Source organism: Anser anser (genome assembly GCF_964211835.1).
Source record: "Anser anser genome assembly, chromosome: 14".
NCBI classification, from domain to species: Eukaryota; Metazoa; Chordata; class Aves; order Anseriformes; family Anatidae; genus Anser; species Anser anser.
This window is the reverse complement of record NC_139735.1, coordinates 15,899,356-15,915,200: the sequence shown is the minus strand read 5'-3', so window position 1 is coordinate 15,915,200 and position 15,845 is coordinate 15,899,356. Positions and strand designations below refer to the sequence as shown.

General features: G+C 37.7%; 1 protein-coding gene and 1 long non-coding RNA gene across 51 annotated transcripts in view; one reads left to right on the top strand and one right to left on the bottom strand.

Annotated features, from left to right (window-relative positions):
• Positions 1-15,845, bottom strand: part of LOC310881741 — a 488,814-nt gene that overhangs the window by 372,209 nt on the left and 100,760 nt on the right. The window lies entirely within an intron of this gene.
• Positions 1-15,845, top strand: part of TENM2 (teneurin transmembrane protein 2) — a 1,465,234-nt gene that overhangs the window by 1,415,783 nt on the left and 33,606 nt on the right. For all 50 annotated transcript variants that reach the window (XM_083799339.1, XM_083799310.1, XM_083799353.1 and 47 more), the window contains 4 exons: positions 9,599-9,809; positions 12,730-12,849; positions 14,331-14,592; positions 15,305-15,572. In XM_083799339.1, coding sequence (XP_083655465.1) covers positions 9,599-9,809; positions 12,730-12,849; positions 14,331-14,592; positions 15,305-15,572 — 861 coding nt within the window. The remainder of the gene's footprint in view (positions 1-9,598; positions 9,810-12,729; positions 12,850-14,330; positions 14,593-15,304; positions 15,573-15,845) is intronic.

Below are 15,845 nucleotides of genomic sequence, written 5' to 3'. Positions count from 1 at the left end.
GTAAGGTTCTGAGATCCCCCTTCAATTTTCTTTCTCCTTTATCAGGCACACACCTATTAAATATGGAATTTGTTCTGTGTTTACCTTTAAAGAAGACTTTAGTTTTTCTTTTTGTAGAGCCTTCCATGGTGTATTAAGTTATACTGACCTGAAAGCAGTTCTGAGAAGTTGTGCCATCTGTATAGGATTGCTTGGTAAACTATCCCTTTCATCTGAAGTAGCTCTTTTATAGCTCTCATTACAATGTCTTTAGTAAGTCACCTAGATTCTTTTTCATCAGCTTCTGCTCATTATTAAAAATCAAACACTAGACACAGCTTTTTGCCTTGAGGCTCCTTCACTTTTCTTTGGCCAATAACTAAAGAGTACATCAGTTGTTTGCTGATTGTTTTACTTGTGATATTCCGTAAACTGCAGAGAAGCAGAGAATTCTATAAAACTGCAGAGAAACAGAGAACTTTGGCTTATTGGAATGATTCTTCTAGGATAAAATTGTCATTAAGATGAGTAATTTTATATAAAATTTCAGGGTGGGGAAGTTGTTTTTGATTACATGATTTAACCACATCTGAATATCATCTGCTAGGTCTAATCTGTAAATTCTCTGTTAGTTCCTTGGCTTCACATGATCATTGCAAACAGAAATATTTAGAAAGAACTAGGGCTGATTCGGTTTCAGAGAACTGGAGTTTACTTTATAGGTGTCACCGAAGCTGTTTCTGCTCTGTAAAGAGCAGAATCCAACTGCCAAGTTACATCATTTAGAGTGTGTTTTGTTTGATTTTTTTTTTTTTTTTTTACACTTTGGTCATTTAACTAAACAACAAAACCCACCAAACTTGTGTTAGTCTGCAGTGTAAGAAACTAAAAGCTGAATTGCTTAGGCTTGCAGTTTTACTAGCTTTGAAGATTATAAAGGAAAATTTGAAAATGGGTGTGTATCATCAGATACACAAAACAAGGAGTGAATTTGGAAAACATTATTAGAAATACTGAAATCAAGTGTCTAAAAAAGAACAAAAACACTTACACACAGGGACCAGCTTGTTTACTTACTTATCCAAGACAATATTCTTCACCTGTAAAACAGAAAGGCACTCCGGGGAAAAAAAATGATTTGACTAGTGAGGCTATTCAGCTGTTCCTCCCAGTTTAAAAGTGCAGAATTCTAAAACTTCCCTTATGGAAGGCAAATCAAAGGATATATAATATACATAGGCCATACAACTGACACATTATATTAATCAGTGCAGCTATACCAGATGAATGGTTTCTAGTTCACCGTAGTCATACCTGAAAGAAAACTGTTTGGTCTAGTTAGAAGATTTAAGGGGAGAACTCTTAAGTTCTCAGCACTTGCAGGCTGAAGTCAGATTACTGTGGAGGCTGGATAGACTACTGCTCACTGCTTCCTGTGGGAGTGTGGGTAGTTTGAAAATCCACTCCTGTTCCAAGGTGCAAACAATCTGAAAACTTCAATTGACCCCCACACGCATTTTCACATGGGGATTTTATGATAAAGCCAGAAATGAAACCTTTATCTCCTGACCCTTAGCTTAGTACTTTAATCCAAAGATCATTATTGGTCTCTAATAGTATCATCCTTATTAAATTTCTGTAGAGTTTTTCTGTAAGGGAGCTTAGGATATGTTCAACACCTGTTCAGTTAGCTGTTTCTCCACACACCTGCAAGGTATTTGTAAGGAAAGCGAACAGATAAGCCCTTTGATTCAATCACACTGTGTTGTACACGCAGTGCAGGTGGTACAAACTGAGCTGCGCTGCAGCTGGGTTGCACTACAGTGCTCATTTGTCTCTCAGATGCCTTTGTGATTTTTGCTGTTTCGGTTTGATTATATTTGGGGTTTTGGATTTCTTTAAGATGGCATGAAGTCCACTCCAATATTCCCTGTAAGGACAGTCATTGTCACTCCTATCAGTTTGTCAAATTGTCAGTCTCGGGTAAGAGCTGCAACAAAACTCAAGGCTGGCTGTAACTTTAATCCCTTAATACTTAGTATCTCAAAGCCTTTGCATTAAGCTGCACTACTCTTCAGCTGTCTGGTTCACTACACATCTGGCCAGGAACACACCCAGTGACCAGTGTTTAATTAATATTTATTAATGATAACGCAGGGAAGAGAACTGGAGTGTGCAGGAATGCAGAGGGAGGAAGGAATGTGCTGTGTGCTTTAAGATGCACCTTTATGTAATTATGACTGTGTCTGAAAAGGAAGAGATAAGATTGTTTTCTCATGAGATGAAGCTGGGAACTGTACAATGGGAAGCAATTTGAAAGATTGAGCTAGTTTGCAGAACCCCCAGTTTCACATGAAAATGCAAGTTTATTGGAAGTTCGAGAAATCACCTCTCCTCCCACTAACTCTTTTCACTTGAAACTCAACAGTTTATTTACAGCCAAGTGTTGAACTCATTTGCTGCTCTGTTAACATCATTGCTCTGTTAACATAAGCAAACAGTTCTGGAGTAGTACTGAACACACAAACTACTCTTCCAAAAGAAAGTAGTCTTTTTTTTTTTTTTTTTGGCTAAATGAGGACCTTATCTGCAGAGGTAAACACCCTTCCTTTTCCATCCATCTATTTATATTAAAATGTAGTCACTTCAGCATGTCACTGAAATGCAACAATAATTTTCTGTCTACTATTCTTCCCCATGTGTCAACAGATTTAACATATTTTGGTGTTTTTTCTCTGTTCAGCCATTCTTATTGTGATTATATCTTACAATCAGATTTGAAGGCCTTGGGCTAAGTCTTCATTTCATGGATGTCAAGATGAGCATTGCCACTGACTCCAAAGGGATTCAGATTTGTCCTGTTTTGTCTTATTGTCTGCCACAACGTGAATTACATACCATAGTTCAGAAAGAGAAAAATGAAAGATTATGCTTAATATTTTCTTTCAATTTTAGATTAATGCCCCTTAGTTGGTTTATTCCTAGAAGTGGCAGATGTGTCCCTGTCTTGTTGAGACTTACAAATCTTCATTTTATATGAGATGTCAGTGCATATTACTCACATAAATAAAACAGGATTCCAGAGGAGAATATTTGGAGACGTTTTCTCCTCTTAGAGCTGTTCAAGTAGAGCTGTGCATGATCCAAGCTAGCTCTGGAAAAATTTACCTTTATTTGTCCTTATCAGCACATCGGGTCTAGATAAGTGCTTAATTAGGTCTTCATTATGAACCTATATAGGGTCACTGTGATGTATAGGCTACTTCGCTGAAAAAGATTTGAAGGCATTTCTTTGTTTTTAAGGAGCAAGCCTAACCAAAAGGTAAGGGTTTTTTGTTGTTTTTGTTTTGGCATTGACTCACTTTTAATATATTTTTTAAAAGGAAATTGCTTCTATTTTTTCAAAATGTGTTTGAGTAATGTAATTTACTCACTGTGGCCACTTCTAAATCTAATCCCTTTTCTTAATCAGTCCCTCAGTAGTGTAATAGTTATTAAGCATCTTTTGGAGGGATTAGAAATGGCTTTTTTTGAAGACCTGTAATTGTGATTACAATGTATAATCCCCCCCAATAGACATGTATAGCCCACTTAATTCACTGTAGACTTATTTTTAGGAAATTAAGAGATTAAAAATGGTATTTTGAGGAATGGGAGAAAGTACATTACTTGTTAAGTATGTATTTCTTTTAACTTACTGCATAAGGAAATCTCTGTAGGAGGGTATTTATACCATCTTTTTACAATAACTGTTTTATAATAATTTGGTTGTTCCTAAATTACATAATGGTTTTGCCTCTTGGAACACTCTTATTAAATTGTTTATATTTAACTAGATTTCGCCTTAGACCTTTAAGTGCGCCCAAGTAAAAAGGACAATGTAATGTAAACATATTTGTTTTCTAAAGGACAGTTTTACTAGATGATGGATGCAGTTCCTGCAAAGACCTCATGTTTGAAGAGCCCTTTGTCTTGAGCTTGATGGGATAACCCCAAACAGGTGTTAGAGAAAGAACTCTGCAGAAAAGCAGCCTTATCAGGAGTCCCGTATCACCCACTTGAGTTGCACTTTCTAGGCTTTACTTTTCCTGCTAACACTTCACCTGTCTTTTTCATCCTTTCAGAATTATTTTCCTCATGTTTATATATATATATCAATCTCAGGGAAAGAAAAGCAGAAGACAACCAAAACTTTGCTAACTTGGTTTGTTTCTGATTTGACCATGATGGAGAGAACAGGTACAGGAACGTTAGAAAAATAAAAATAAAAAGCGTAAATACTACTATTGCTTGTATCACTTCACAGCTCATGATTCTCCCCAAAATGTAATCATCTGTGCTACAGTTGAGTCAGGAAGGAAGGGAAACAGCCATAACAATATAGAATACTAAGTTAAATAGAATGAGAAATTGCTTGTTTGTTTTGTTTTGTTTTTGTTGGGTGTTTTTGTATGCAAAGTGAGACGTTCTATTTAAAATACCTTTTAACTTATTTCTACTTGGCTTTGTAAAGAGAGTTGTGCATATCTCAGAAGACAAATTTTGCCCTTCAGTTCGTTACTATATAGCTGTAACAACTCCAAGAAATGCAGTTGGCGGTAATTCTGTTTGGCACAATACATTAAAGATAATGAATAAGAGAAAGCCAGCTATCTGCTACAGTATGAATTCTCTTCAATTCAAGAGCAAAATACATATCTAGTGAAGTTCACTGTCAGGACAGTGCACTTGACTGATTGAAAGGCTGTTTATTTAAGTTGTCTTAGAAAACTCATCTCTGAAATTAGACAGAAAGAAAATAGAAAGAAAAGAGAAGTGTCTTCCTGCAATAAACATTTAGAAAAAAATTGCTTTTAGAGAATTACAAATCCTGTGACTTGATACTGCATCAGGCTCGTGACATTTAAGATAATACAAGTATTTCACAGCACAAAAGCAAATCATGTAATTTAGCTTGCCTCAACAAGCATTGCCTCAGCAGGGGTCTCTAAATCAGCACAGACAAAAGATTTTATGAAGTTCTCAATATAAATACCCAGAATACTCTTGGCGCAGAAAGTACCTTCCCAGAGCCTGTACAATAGTCACTTTTAGAACATTAAATGTAATGAGTAGTTGAAATCTGTTGTGGATGGGGGCCAGAGTGAGTCGTGTAGGCTCAAATATAAAATCTGTATTGAAACTAGACATTATATAAGTTTGACGAGAGCTAATGAGTGTACTTGTATGTGGTTTTGTTAAAACTTCATGTCAGCCTCTAATCGTCTTTACACACATTAGCCAGCTTATCCTCACAATGTCCCCCATGGGTTACGTTACTACAGTAACATGCTCTTATAACCCATGGAGAAGGGAAAGCAAGAAATTCAGTGACTGCAAATCCCATGGTTTAAAAAGCCACCAGTGGCTCCATAGGCATGGTATTCACGTGCCCGCTGAACTGAATGAATTTTTCCAAATATTGCTTTTATCGTGGAGCCCTCTCAGTCATCTCTGCTGGTGATGTGTGGTTTGGAGTTGGAGCATCAATAGTCTGCCGGCATTCCCAGGGTCTGAGGGGTGACCGAGCACCCAGCGTATAGCTGTGGCTACGTTTGCTTGACTGCAAGGGCTCTGGGCAGCACAGGGGTCCTGAGTGGGCAAGGAAAGTGGAGCTGTTGCTCTGCCAATGTCATATTCCAGGGCACTTAAAAACCTCATTAGGGAGTTAGTTGGTGTTCAGAGGCATGCGCAGCTTACAGAAGCCCAGGTTTGTTCTACCTTACCACAATCTTGGATTTACAATCCAGTTTATAATGAGTATCCTGACAATTTACAGAGAGCCCTTCCAGTTAGGCTAAGCCATTTGAGGAGTAGGGCTGGAACAGGATTAGAAGCATTGCCTTTCTTGTTAGCACCAGGAACTTCTGAGGAGTTATTCTGAGTGATGTATGCCAATATAACAGCAATTAGATCAAGATATCAAAGTGGAAATTTGGGTTAAATATTAGATAAACTTCCTCGCAATAAGATGTATTGGGCAGTGGAATAGTCTGTCTGTGGAAACAGCATGCAGCTTTAGAGCTCGATTAAAATATTTCTGTATTGGCAGAGAGAAGACATACTCTTTTGATAATCTGATAGAGCATCTCTAATTCTTTCACCTTGGGTATATTAATACTACACATAATTAAAATCGGATCATGATAAATTAACTAATTTGCCCTTAGAGTGATCAAAGGCCCTTTCGCCCTCAGGGCTTATAGGAGCTGCTGCTCCCCGCTTCCCCCCACCTCCATTTTAATCATCAGTCTGAAATGTTTATTGGAAAAAGAAAATTTTCCAGGAATTACAGTCTGAAAGTTGCTGGCTCCTGAAGCTAGTGAAGTGTAAGGATGCCCTCTACTGAGCACGTACTCAGAAGTTTTGTTGTGGAAGCAGAATTGTCCTCTGCTGTGTAGAGAAAGCATTCTGTCAAGCAGCTGGATGTCAGGTCAGAGGTGGCTCATTCCAACGTGCATCACGCATTGAACCTGGAGCACAACCTGTATTTGGTGAAGAGTGGAGACTAAAAATAATTTACTTGTAGGAGTTCGAAAACAAAACAAACAAAAAGCCAGTAACTCAATGTTAACTTTCCAAAGAAAGGTATAGCACGATTTTGGAATCCAAGCACCTGAACATGATCAGGAAAATGGATGATGAGAGCTCCTAGATGCATTAGCAATAATATGTATCTCACTGTTTCTGCTGTGTGTTTTTTAGACCTTGTAATGGTGTTCAAAATCTGTCTTAAAATATAGGCATGCACAAGTAGATTATTTTTCTTACATGTGATACTTTAAAATTTTGCTGTTTGCCTTGGGTGAAGTCTGCCAAAAAGTTTATGTAACAGTTCACAGAAGGTCAAGAAATGTGCATCTCTGTTAGCAGATGTGAAGTCTTCAGGAGGAATCCCATGACACTAACCTTGTTTCTGAAAAGATTTGGGAATAACTGAGAACAGCAACGGAAAGCTCATCTTGTACTACCAGTTTAAATTAAATCCAAGTTTCCCATTTCCTTCTTCTCAGTTAAAGCCAAGTCAGGACTTCTTTTGGTCTCAAATTGTTGGAGGAGGTTTAGCACCATCTTAACTCCCTCTGCACTGCCTTTCCTGTAGCATACGGAGTCTCAGAGTGCTGCTAGCTTTAAACTCAGATGTGTATGCTCTGAAAAGCAAAAATATCTTGATGAGGCTGATGGTGAAGTTTTTGTCATTGAATTAACCGTATAAATAATTCAGCGTGCCTGAGGAAATCTGGAAGATGACAACCTCTGAAATATATATTAAAAACAAGTCCTGAATTCCAATTAAAATTCATGCTTATGGCAGTTTTCTCTAACGGAAGGTACATTTTTTTCTAGCCGTTGTTTTAATCAACTGAGTCTAATGCAACTAAGTGTTTGTGCAAGTTTGCTAAATTTCATATTTAATGGTACAATATGGCTGAAGAAATGGGCTGACAGGAACCTCACGCAGTTCAACAGGAGAAGTGCAAAGTCCTGCACCTGGGGAGGAACAAGCCCATGCACCGGTACCTGCTGGGGGTCACCCAGTTGGAAAGCAGCTTTGCAGAAAATGACTTGGGGTGCTGGTGGACGCCAGGCTGAACGTGAGCCAGCACTGTGCCCGTGCAGCAATGAAGGCCAGTGGTATCCTGGGCTGCAGCAGGAGGAAACCACGCGTGTTTTCTGTGACTGTATAACAAAGGCATTACTGAAGGTTTTTCAGGGTAAGAAGAAGATTACTCTCTCTGAGACTCTTCATGAGAAAGCTTGTTGCAATGCAGTTAAAAAGCGATAATGTTCAAAACAAGTAAATCATGAGTATATTTATGTTATTGTATATGCTTGTCTTTCCTAAATATTCCTCTAAGCATATGAAAGTGTGCAAGTATGAGTTCCCATAATTGCATGAAAACCTTCCTACATGAAATGACTTATACGCAGGTTTCTTTCCAATATTGAATGGAAATGTTTCTAGCCTCCCGGGTCCTTAGCTGGCAGTTCAGAGCAGTTTGATTGCCTGCTTGATTGTTTGTGAGATAACAGTAAGATTGGCAGTGACAGGGTAATTTACTGAAGATTGCAGTGTCAGGCTATATCCAAGGGGGCTTGGTAGCATAAAGATGTGATTCTCGTGACTGACAGGACACTGAGAGATTGATATGCCAATTGAAAGTTCACGGTGTCGTCAGAAGTGTTTGGTCACAGCAGCCCATAATCTGCTGCATGATGAGGTCATTACAGCCATAACATATGCTCACCTATAATAACAGGTATAGTAAAAATATGAGGCAGCTGTAACAGCTAAATGTAAATTTGTCAAAGGGAGTAATTTATATCTTGTGTTTTGCTCCTGCTATTACTAATATGTTGATAGGAGTCTCTTGACTGACAGTTGTCTGAATAAAAGAACTGAGTGGACTAAACAGTGGGCAGCTTTAAGTTCAGAGTTGTAGAGGTATCGCAGACCAAGAAAAGAGCAGAATGCTGAGAAAAAGTTCTCAGCACTTGATGGGGAAACTGGCTTGAGTTATAATCTGAAGCTGATGGTGTCTTCACGATGATTATATAAAATAGGTGGAAAATGTACTGTAGACAAAAACAAAAAACAAAACAACACAAAAACCTCTGTGTTGGAAAGGATTTCAAGATGAATGGAGCTCTTAATGTGAATAGGCGACTGACCTTAAAGAAATGTATAGCTCTCACAACAAGGTAGTTTGTCTAACTTAAATGTCCATAGTGAGCTGAATGAAACATCCTCAGTATAGCATGGCAATTTAGTTCTTAAATCAGAAACAGTCATTTCAGACATACACAATCCATTGGAAATTCAGGTTAATTGTAAAATGAGAAAGCTTCTTATAGAGTGGTTTGCTGTTTTGTTTTGTTTTTTTCCTTCCAATTATCACTCTGTAACATAGTGCCAGTCTGTTGTGTATTTGAAAAACTTGAAAATAGATGAGTTGTAATCTCAATCTAATGTACTTCTGTCAACTAACCTACTGGAATGTTCTTTCTCATGTATGGTGTCCAGTATGTGCCTAGGTCATACCCGTATTCAGCAAATCAGACTTGTGTGCCCTGGAGAGTCTCTGAAAGTTTACAGACTAAGAAGAGATTACAGATTGGATACCTCATTTTTGTGATTTCTTGATAGTGGATGAATGAATATTTCTAAATTCTTAGAGATTATAATATTTTAAAGTAAATGGTTATTAATTTCTAAATTAGAGTAAAATTCCGTAAAGAGAATGCCATTAAGTTGAATGATGATACCAAAGGAAAGGGTGGTGCTAGATATTGTCTTCATATGCATTAAAAGTAGTTTTGATTCATCTAGCTATGCAGATTGGTCTCCCCATTGAGGATTCCATTTTAATTTCTTAATTAATGATGTTTAACAAGTGTACTTTCAGAAAGTCTTATCTTTGCTGTATTGTTGGTACAATTACCAATCGGTTTTGTGGTGTAGAGATGTTATGAAGAGAAATCATTCACATTTTTTCCCAGTGCCTTAAGACGTCCATTAGATATTTTTGCTTGATAGCACTGTGCAGCTGGCTGAATCTTTATGTTTCTTACCTTTCAGATGGCTTGGTTGACTGCCTAGACCCAGATTGCTGCCTCCAGTCTACTTGTCAAAACAGCCTGCTGTGCCGGGGTTCCCGTGATCCTCTTGACATCATACAACAGAGCCATTCTGGTTCACCAGCTGTGAAGTCATTCTATGATCGAATCAAGCTCTTAGTGGGGAAGGACAGCACTCATATAATTCCAGGAGAAAATCCCTTCAACAGCAGGTAGCGGCTGTAAATTTGACATTGCATTTGTGCAGTTGCATTGTACGGGAAAATTTCTCCCGGAGCTTTTACTCATGTTTTAACATGAGATGCTGCTTTCAGGTGCTTCACGTGTTTCCATTTCAGGGCACTCTAAGGGCAATTTATACTGTTGCCTTTGTTTTACAACACTGAGTTTTATTAGCATTTTAACATACTGGCAACACCTAGAAGGTTTCTTCCACTGAGCAAGAGCTTCTGAGCTTTATCATTTATGAAGACTGCAGTCTACAACAATGGAAAATGCCCACTAGTTAATAGTTAGAAGGGTACATGTAAATAATGCTGTAATACACTTTTTAATACTCAGTGCCTTAAAAAAAAAAAAAAAAATCAGCTGCTGAAAACCACCCATCTTACTTCCAAGCTGTTTGCTCAGAAATAATCGAACTATATATGTGTGGATATGGGTTGGAGTCTTCAAGACAGTCTAAGAATTACAAATCTAGACTGAGCAGGAGCTGGGTGCTTCAGAGCTGAAGCTCTTTTGGAAAATTGCAATTTGAAATTTTAGATTTATTAAAATTTAAGTTTTATAGAGTTCTTGGTGATGGTTTTCGCAGTTCTGTTTTATTCATCTCAAGTACCTCACACATTTTAACATGTTGTTTTGAATGGCCTATTAATCCCATTTTAAAATTAGCCTTAGCCTTTAAAGTTGTGAAGATACGGTGTGTCTGACTTCTAGTCAAATGGTACTTCATATGAATCTGGATTTTAGCTACAAATTTTAGTATCCATTGCTTTCAGTATTTCTTCATTTTAGAAATAAAAAGTTTTATTGGTGAGAATTTTCTTATTCAAGTTATTTCCTGAAATAGTGAACTTGAAGATAGAAAAAGTTGTCACGAACCTTACTAGTTGTCTTCTGCCATAGGATGATTTATTTCTAAATCTGTTTTCTGCACTGTTCCCCTATAGGAACTTGTGTAATTATCTTCCTACGACTATTTGTGGGTTTTGTTTTGTTTTGTTTTGTTTTTTTAAACATAAAATAATTCAAGGAAAATTAATAATGCCAAGACAATCATCTTGGTCAGATATATTTCCAAATAGATTTTCTCAGAAAGGTATGGATTTCTATTAAATTCCATATTGTGTTACAAAATGGTGATTTCAGAAAAATCAATTTGGGTCTGAAGGGTCAAGAAATCATTGAAAGTTACATTACGGAAAAGTAATATTTTGGTTACTCAAATGACTCATTTTCATGAATAAGTTTCTTTTCTATGAAACTCATTTATTGACATAAAAGTTCTCCCTTGTTTGGAATAAAAATATGAGGAAATAATTGTTAAACAGCCAGCATAATACAGTTAGAAATGTACATCACAGCATCTTGAACATTTCAGAAATAACAGAAAAGTACTAAAAACAATCCCTGATATTACTAATGACAATGAATATTCTCTGATATGTAAATAGCTTTAGAAATGCATGTATAGGGGATAAATAAGCTGTCCCAAAATTCAGCTAAATATTGTGAGTTTTTGGCAAAACACAGGCTGGTTTAATCCCCTTATCCAACAGCTTGGACTGGGTCCAGAAATCAGGGTTCAGTATCTGTCTTGTCAGGTTTCTGTGTGTGTCAATGTGCCTGAAGCCTCCTAAGGTTCATGGACAGCTCCCGTCCTGCAGTGCAAAGGCAGTTCAGAAATGGGGCTTTTGATTTTCTGGCTCACTCTGTAGCAACACATGGGAGTTGGTGGACCGAGCTGGAAGCACTTAGTGCTGAAATAGAAATCTTTTCACCTAGGGCTACAGCAAAACTAAGTGTAGTGGTCCCTGAGATTAGGGGTTACAGTGAGGTTTTACTTTCCCCATGTTTCAGGATCATGTTCCCTTTTCTTCATGCTTCCACTGAAGATGGAAACCTATCTACACAGAGCTTCTCCTTTTCATCTCCCTTTTACTGTTCAGCTTCCCTTTCTCACCAGTTTCCCTCAGGATACAGGGAAGGTGGAAGGGAAAGGAGCCAGGAGATGGAGAGCCCTCTCTAGCTGGGAGAGCAGAGGAGAGAGGCAGGAACAGGCTGACCACGCCAGAGAGCAGCAGAGCGGGGAGAAGTGGGGCTCGCTCCTTCCAGTGCCAAGGAGGCTGCGAATGCAGTTGGGTGGGCTGTTTCTGCCTGCTGTGCACTCACCAGCAGCAAAGCACTCTCAGAAGAGAAGACAACTGAATATGCCATACTGTAGAGGAATAACTAGTCTTACTCTCCTTTAGTTTGAGCAAAGTAGGTAACCTGTTGGCTAAGAAACCTGTTTATTTTGCCTGTGAATCAATCTGGCCTTGAATCAAATTCTCATTTCTGCTGACAAAGTGAAAGGCAAGAATTACGAATCAGGACCCAATGCAGTGTACAAATGTCTGGTGCTCCTTAAGGTAAAGGTACATGCACCTTAATTTGGAAAATAAGTTATATAAAACAGGTATGGCATTACACCATGTTTTTGAAGTATACTAGGCATCCAGAAACATCATATTGTACCCAGCCAGTTTTTTTTGTTTTTTGAGAAGTGACTAGTCATCATTTCAGTGGGACCTCAGAGTCAGAGTTGTGGCTTGGCTGAACATGACGTAGCTTTCTGTTCCAATTTCTCCTCTGCAAAGCCTCATTAGGCGATCACATTTGCGTTCCAGCCCAAGGGAAGATGCTACCTCCCTTTCCATATATGCAGGCCATATTGCATAGACAGCATTTTCTTGATTTAAGTATATACAGAGAGCTGGGCAATATCATGATATCTTCAGTATTCTAATAAACCTTGCAGTAAATCGGATTTAGAGTAAATGAGGCACAAATGTTCCACTACTCAGTTTATAAACACTGTAACTGTTTTCATAACTAACTTCAATACCTTTAATTATCTTTCTTCTTTAGTCTTGTGTCTCTTATAAGAGGCCAAGTGGTGACGACAGATGGAACGCCTCTAGTTGGGGTCAATGTGTCATTTGTCAAGTATCCAAAGTACGGCTATACCATCACTCGTCAGGATGGCACGTGAGTTTGCTTGTTTCATTGAGTACCCATTTTTTATGTAATATCTTTGCTGATTAACAGATGGTGCAATCTAATGGAACCATGTGGTACCATGCATTGCATTCCTCCCAGGGCAAAGAGCTATTAAGTAAACACAAAAGTATTTTTTCACATGGCATTTTGAATACTAAATGAAAGTAAATATGAAAAGGCTGACTTCTGATAATAATGCATTAGCAGTCAGACTCCCTTCAAATAAATTGCTCTGTATCTATGAAAACATTTGTGGTCTACAGAAATACCCAGCTGAGACCAGCAATATTTTAGTTTAAAATGCAAGGCAGGGTAATGCTGCTGGGAAAAAAAAAAATAGTATCATTTTAGAATAACATATTTTGTTAAAAGTTCCCTTCTGTCTCTCTTTCCTTTTGAAGATCCACTATATTTTGTGTTTCTTCAGGGTAGAATATATTCAAAAGATTATAATTGAATATATTTAGACATTTTCCTGCTGTGCAAAGAAGAGCTTTTTCCCCCCTTGTATTATCTGACTTGAAATGTGCACAAATTCAGAAACCCAAAATTAATGTGTCATGGTTTATCTAGTTTACTGGCTGTGGTAACTAAAACAGCATATCTATGACACATACATTGTAAACATTTTCCGTTTTTTCTTGATCTTTCATGCAAACTATTGAATTGAAATACTTAATATGAGTCAATTGAACTACAGAGTATTTCATGTCCACATATCTGCTGTTATAATAAAAGTATAACATTGTTGATTTCAGTGGTCTAATACTACAGCAATGTATGAGCTGAACTCTATTTAGATCTAAATGAAATAATTGAGTAATTTGTTACATTGCCAGTATTTACATGAAACAACTGATAACTAGTTCTGTTGTCAGTACAACCTAGAGGTATTTTTTGCCTTCAGGACAGATTTCAAAATACTTGCAGAGCTACGCAGTGCTACTGTGATTTTATATAGGGATTTGGGAGTAAATATCTAATCTCTCTGAAAAATGATAGATCAATTATCCTGGAGACAGGAATTCTTATCTTATTTGTATAACAGGAACAGCAAAACTTTTCATTACTATTCTTACTGCCACCTGTCCCATTCTGTTTCATGATGGACAGTATCTATTAGGAAAGGGATAATTCAGTATCCAGCTCAGTATGAATTTGGTTTCTCTGCTGGTTCTATGTATAAAGGTGACTAGTGATAATAAATGTCGGTTTGTTCTTTTACTGAAAATTATTTTAATGTAAGTTTTATAACGTATAGGAACAACATTTGTCCAGATGACTACAAATTGCTGCTTGTCTTGACTGTATTTCAGTCAGTTGTTTAGTTGCCAGAGGTTCACATCCCATTACCAATAATTTGAAGCATGACACTTAAAATACACATATTGCTACGATCCTCCATTAGCCAGGAATGTTATTACTGGAATTATTCAGTCTCATCACCTATAAACCACATGTTTTTCTAGGTTTGACTTGGTTGCAAATGGTGGAGCATCCCTAACTTTGCACTTCGAACGGGCCCCATTTATGAGTCAGGAAAGGACAGTATGGTTGCCGTGGAATAGCTTCTATGCCATGGACACACTAGTGATGAAGACAGAGGAGAATTCCATTCCCAGCTGTGATCTAAGTGGCTTTGTCCGTCCTGATCCAGTCATCATTTCATCACCACTTTCCACTTTCTTCAGTGATGCTCCTGGCCGAAATCCCATTGTACCAGAAACCCAGGTAAGAGTAGCATGAGTGAAAAGGATATAAAAATCAGTGGTCAGATGCTACTGCTGACCTAAGCACTTGCCACAATCACCATTTCTCGCCTGGAATTGTTATAACAAATACCTCTGTAGGGGCCCATTATTTCTGACAGATATTGAGCTTTCTAATGAAGTCTGTAGGAGATACCGTAAGTTTATCTCACCCAGACACATTTATGTTTGACTACCTTGCACCTTCTCATTATCATACAACTTACCAAGTACATGTGTGTATTTCAGTTGGCAGCTTAGGTGTTTGAAGAGAATTTTGCAGAGGCTTGGTGTATGCTACTAGTCACAGTCTGCTTTCTTACATATTATTTAGGACAAAGGAAAACTTCGCTTGTTTTCACTACTTTATTCAGTGTTTACTTCATACAAATTGTTAGTGGAAATTGCAGGTTCCTATAGCTGTGTCTTCTTGTATTCCTCTTGCATATAACTTGCAATAAAACTCTTGTTCTTATTTGTGCTTTTGCAGTGGACTCCCTTTAAAATAGAGACAGAGAGAGAGAGACCAAATAATTTTTTGTCCAGAAACAGGAGCTGAGCTCTATCACTGCACTGATTTGAGGATAGCCATTACCACTAGTAGAAAATCATTTGTTCATAAAAAATATGCGGAGATACTATTCTAAAAAATAAAAAAGCAGTAATGTAAAATGTTTGATCTTTTTCCTATTCAGGTTCTTCATGAAGAAATTGAGATCCCAGGCTCGAGTATAAAGCTCAACTACCTGAGTTCCCGTACTGCTGGATATAAATCCTTACTTAAGATCATCATGACTCAGTCACTTGTGCCACTGAATCTGATCAAAGTTCATTTGATGGTAGCGGTAGAAGGGCATCTATTTCAAAAATCATTTCAGGCATCTCCCAACTTGGCTTATACGTTTATCTGGGACAAAACAGATGCATATGGTCAGAAGGTTTATGGGTTGTCAGATGCTGTAGGTAAGTCAGCATATGCAAGCTCAAAAACTTTCCAAACACTTGCAATTTTTAGTAAGAAAACTGCGAAGATTTTCTATGGAGAAGCAAATGTAGACTAAACAGTTCTTGTCTTCCACACACAGATTATGCTACAATCTATGCAGCATGTTTCTTTTACATATTTAAAAGATCACATTCAGAGGGTCTACCACCATATCCGTGTTTCCTGATCAGTAGCTGACTTAGAAATTTTAGACCTGCCAACTGGAAAAACCGGCCACAGGGACTTAGGCA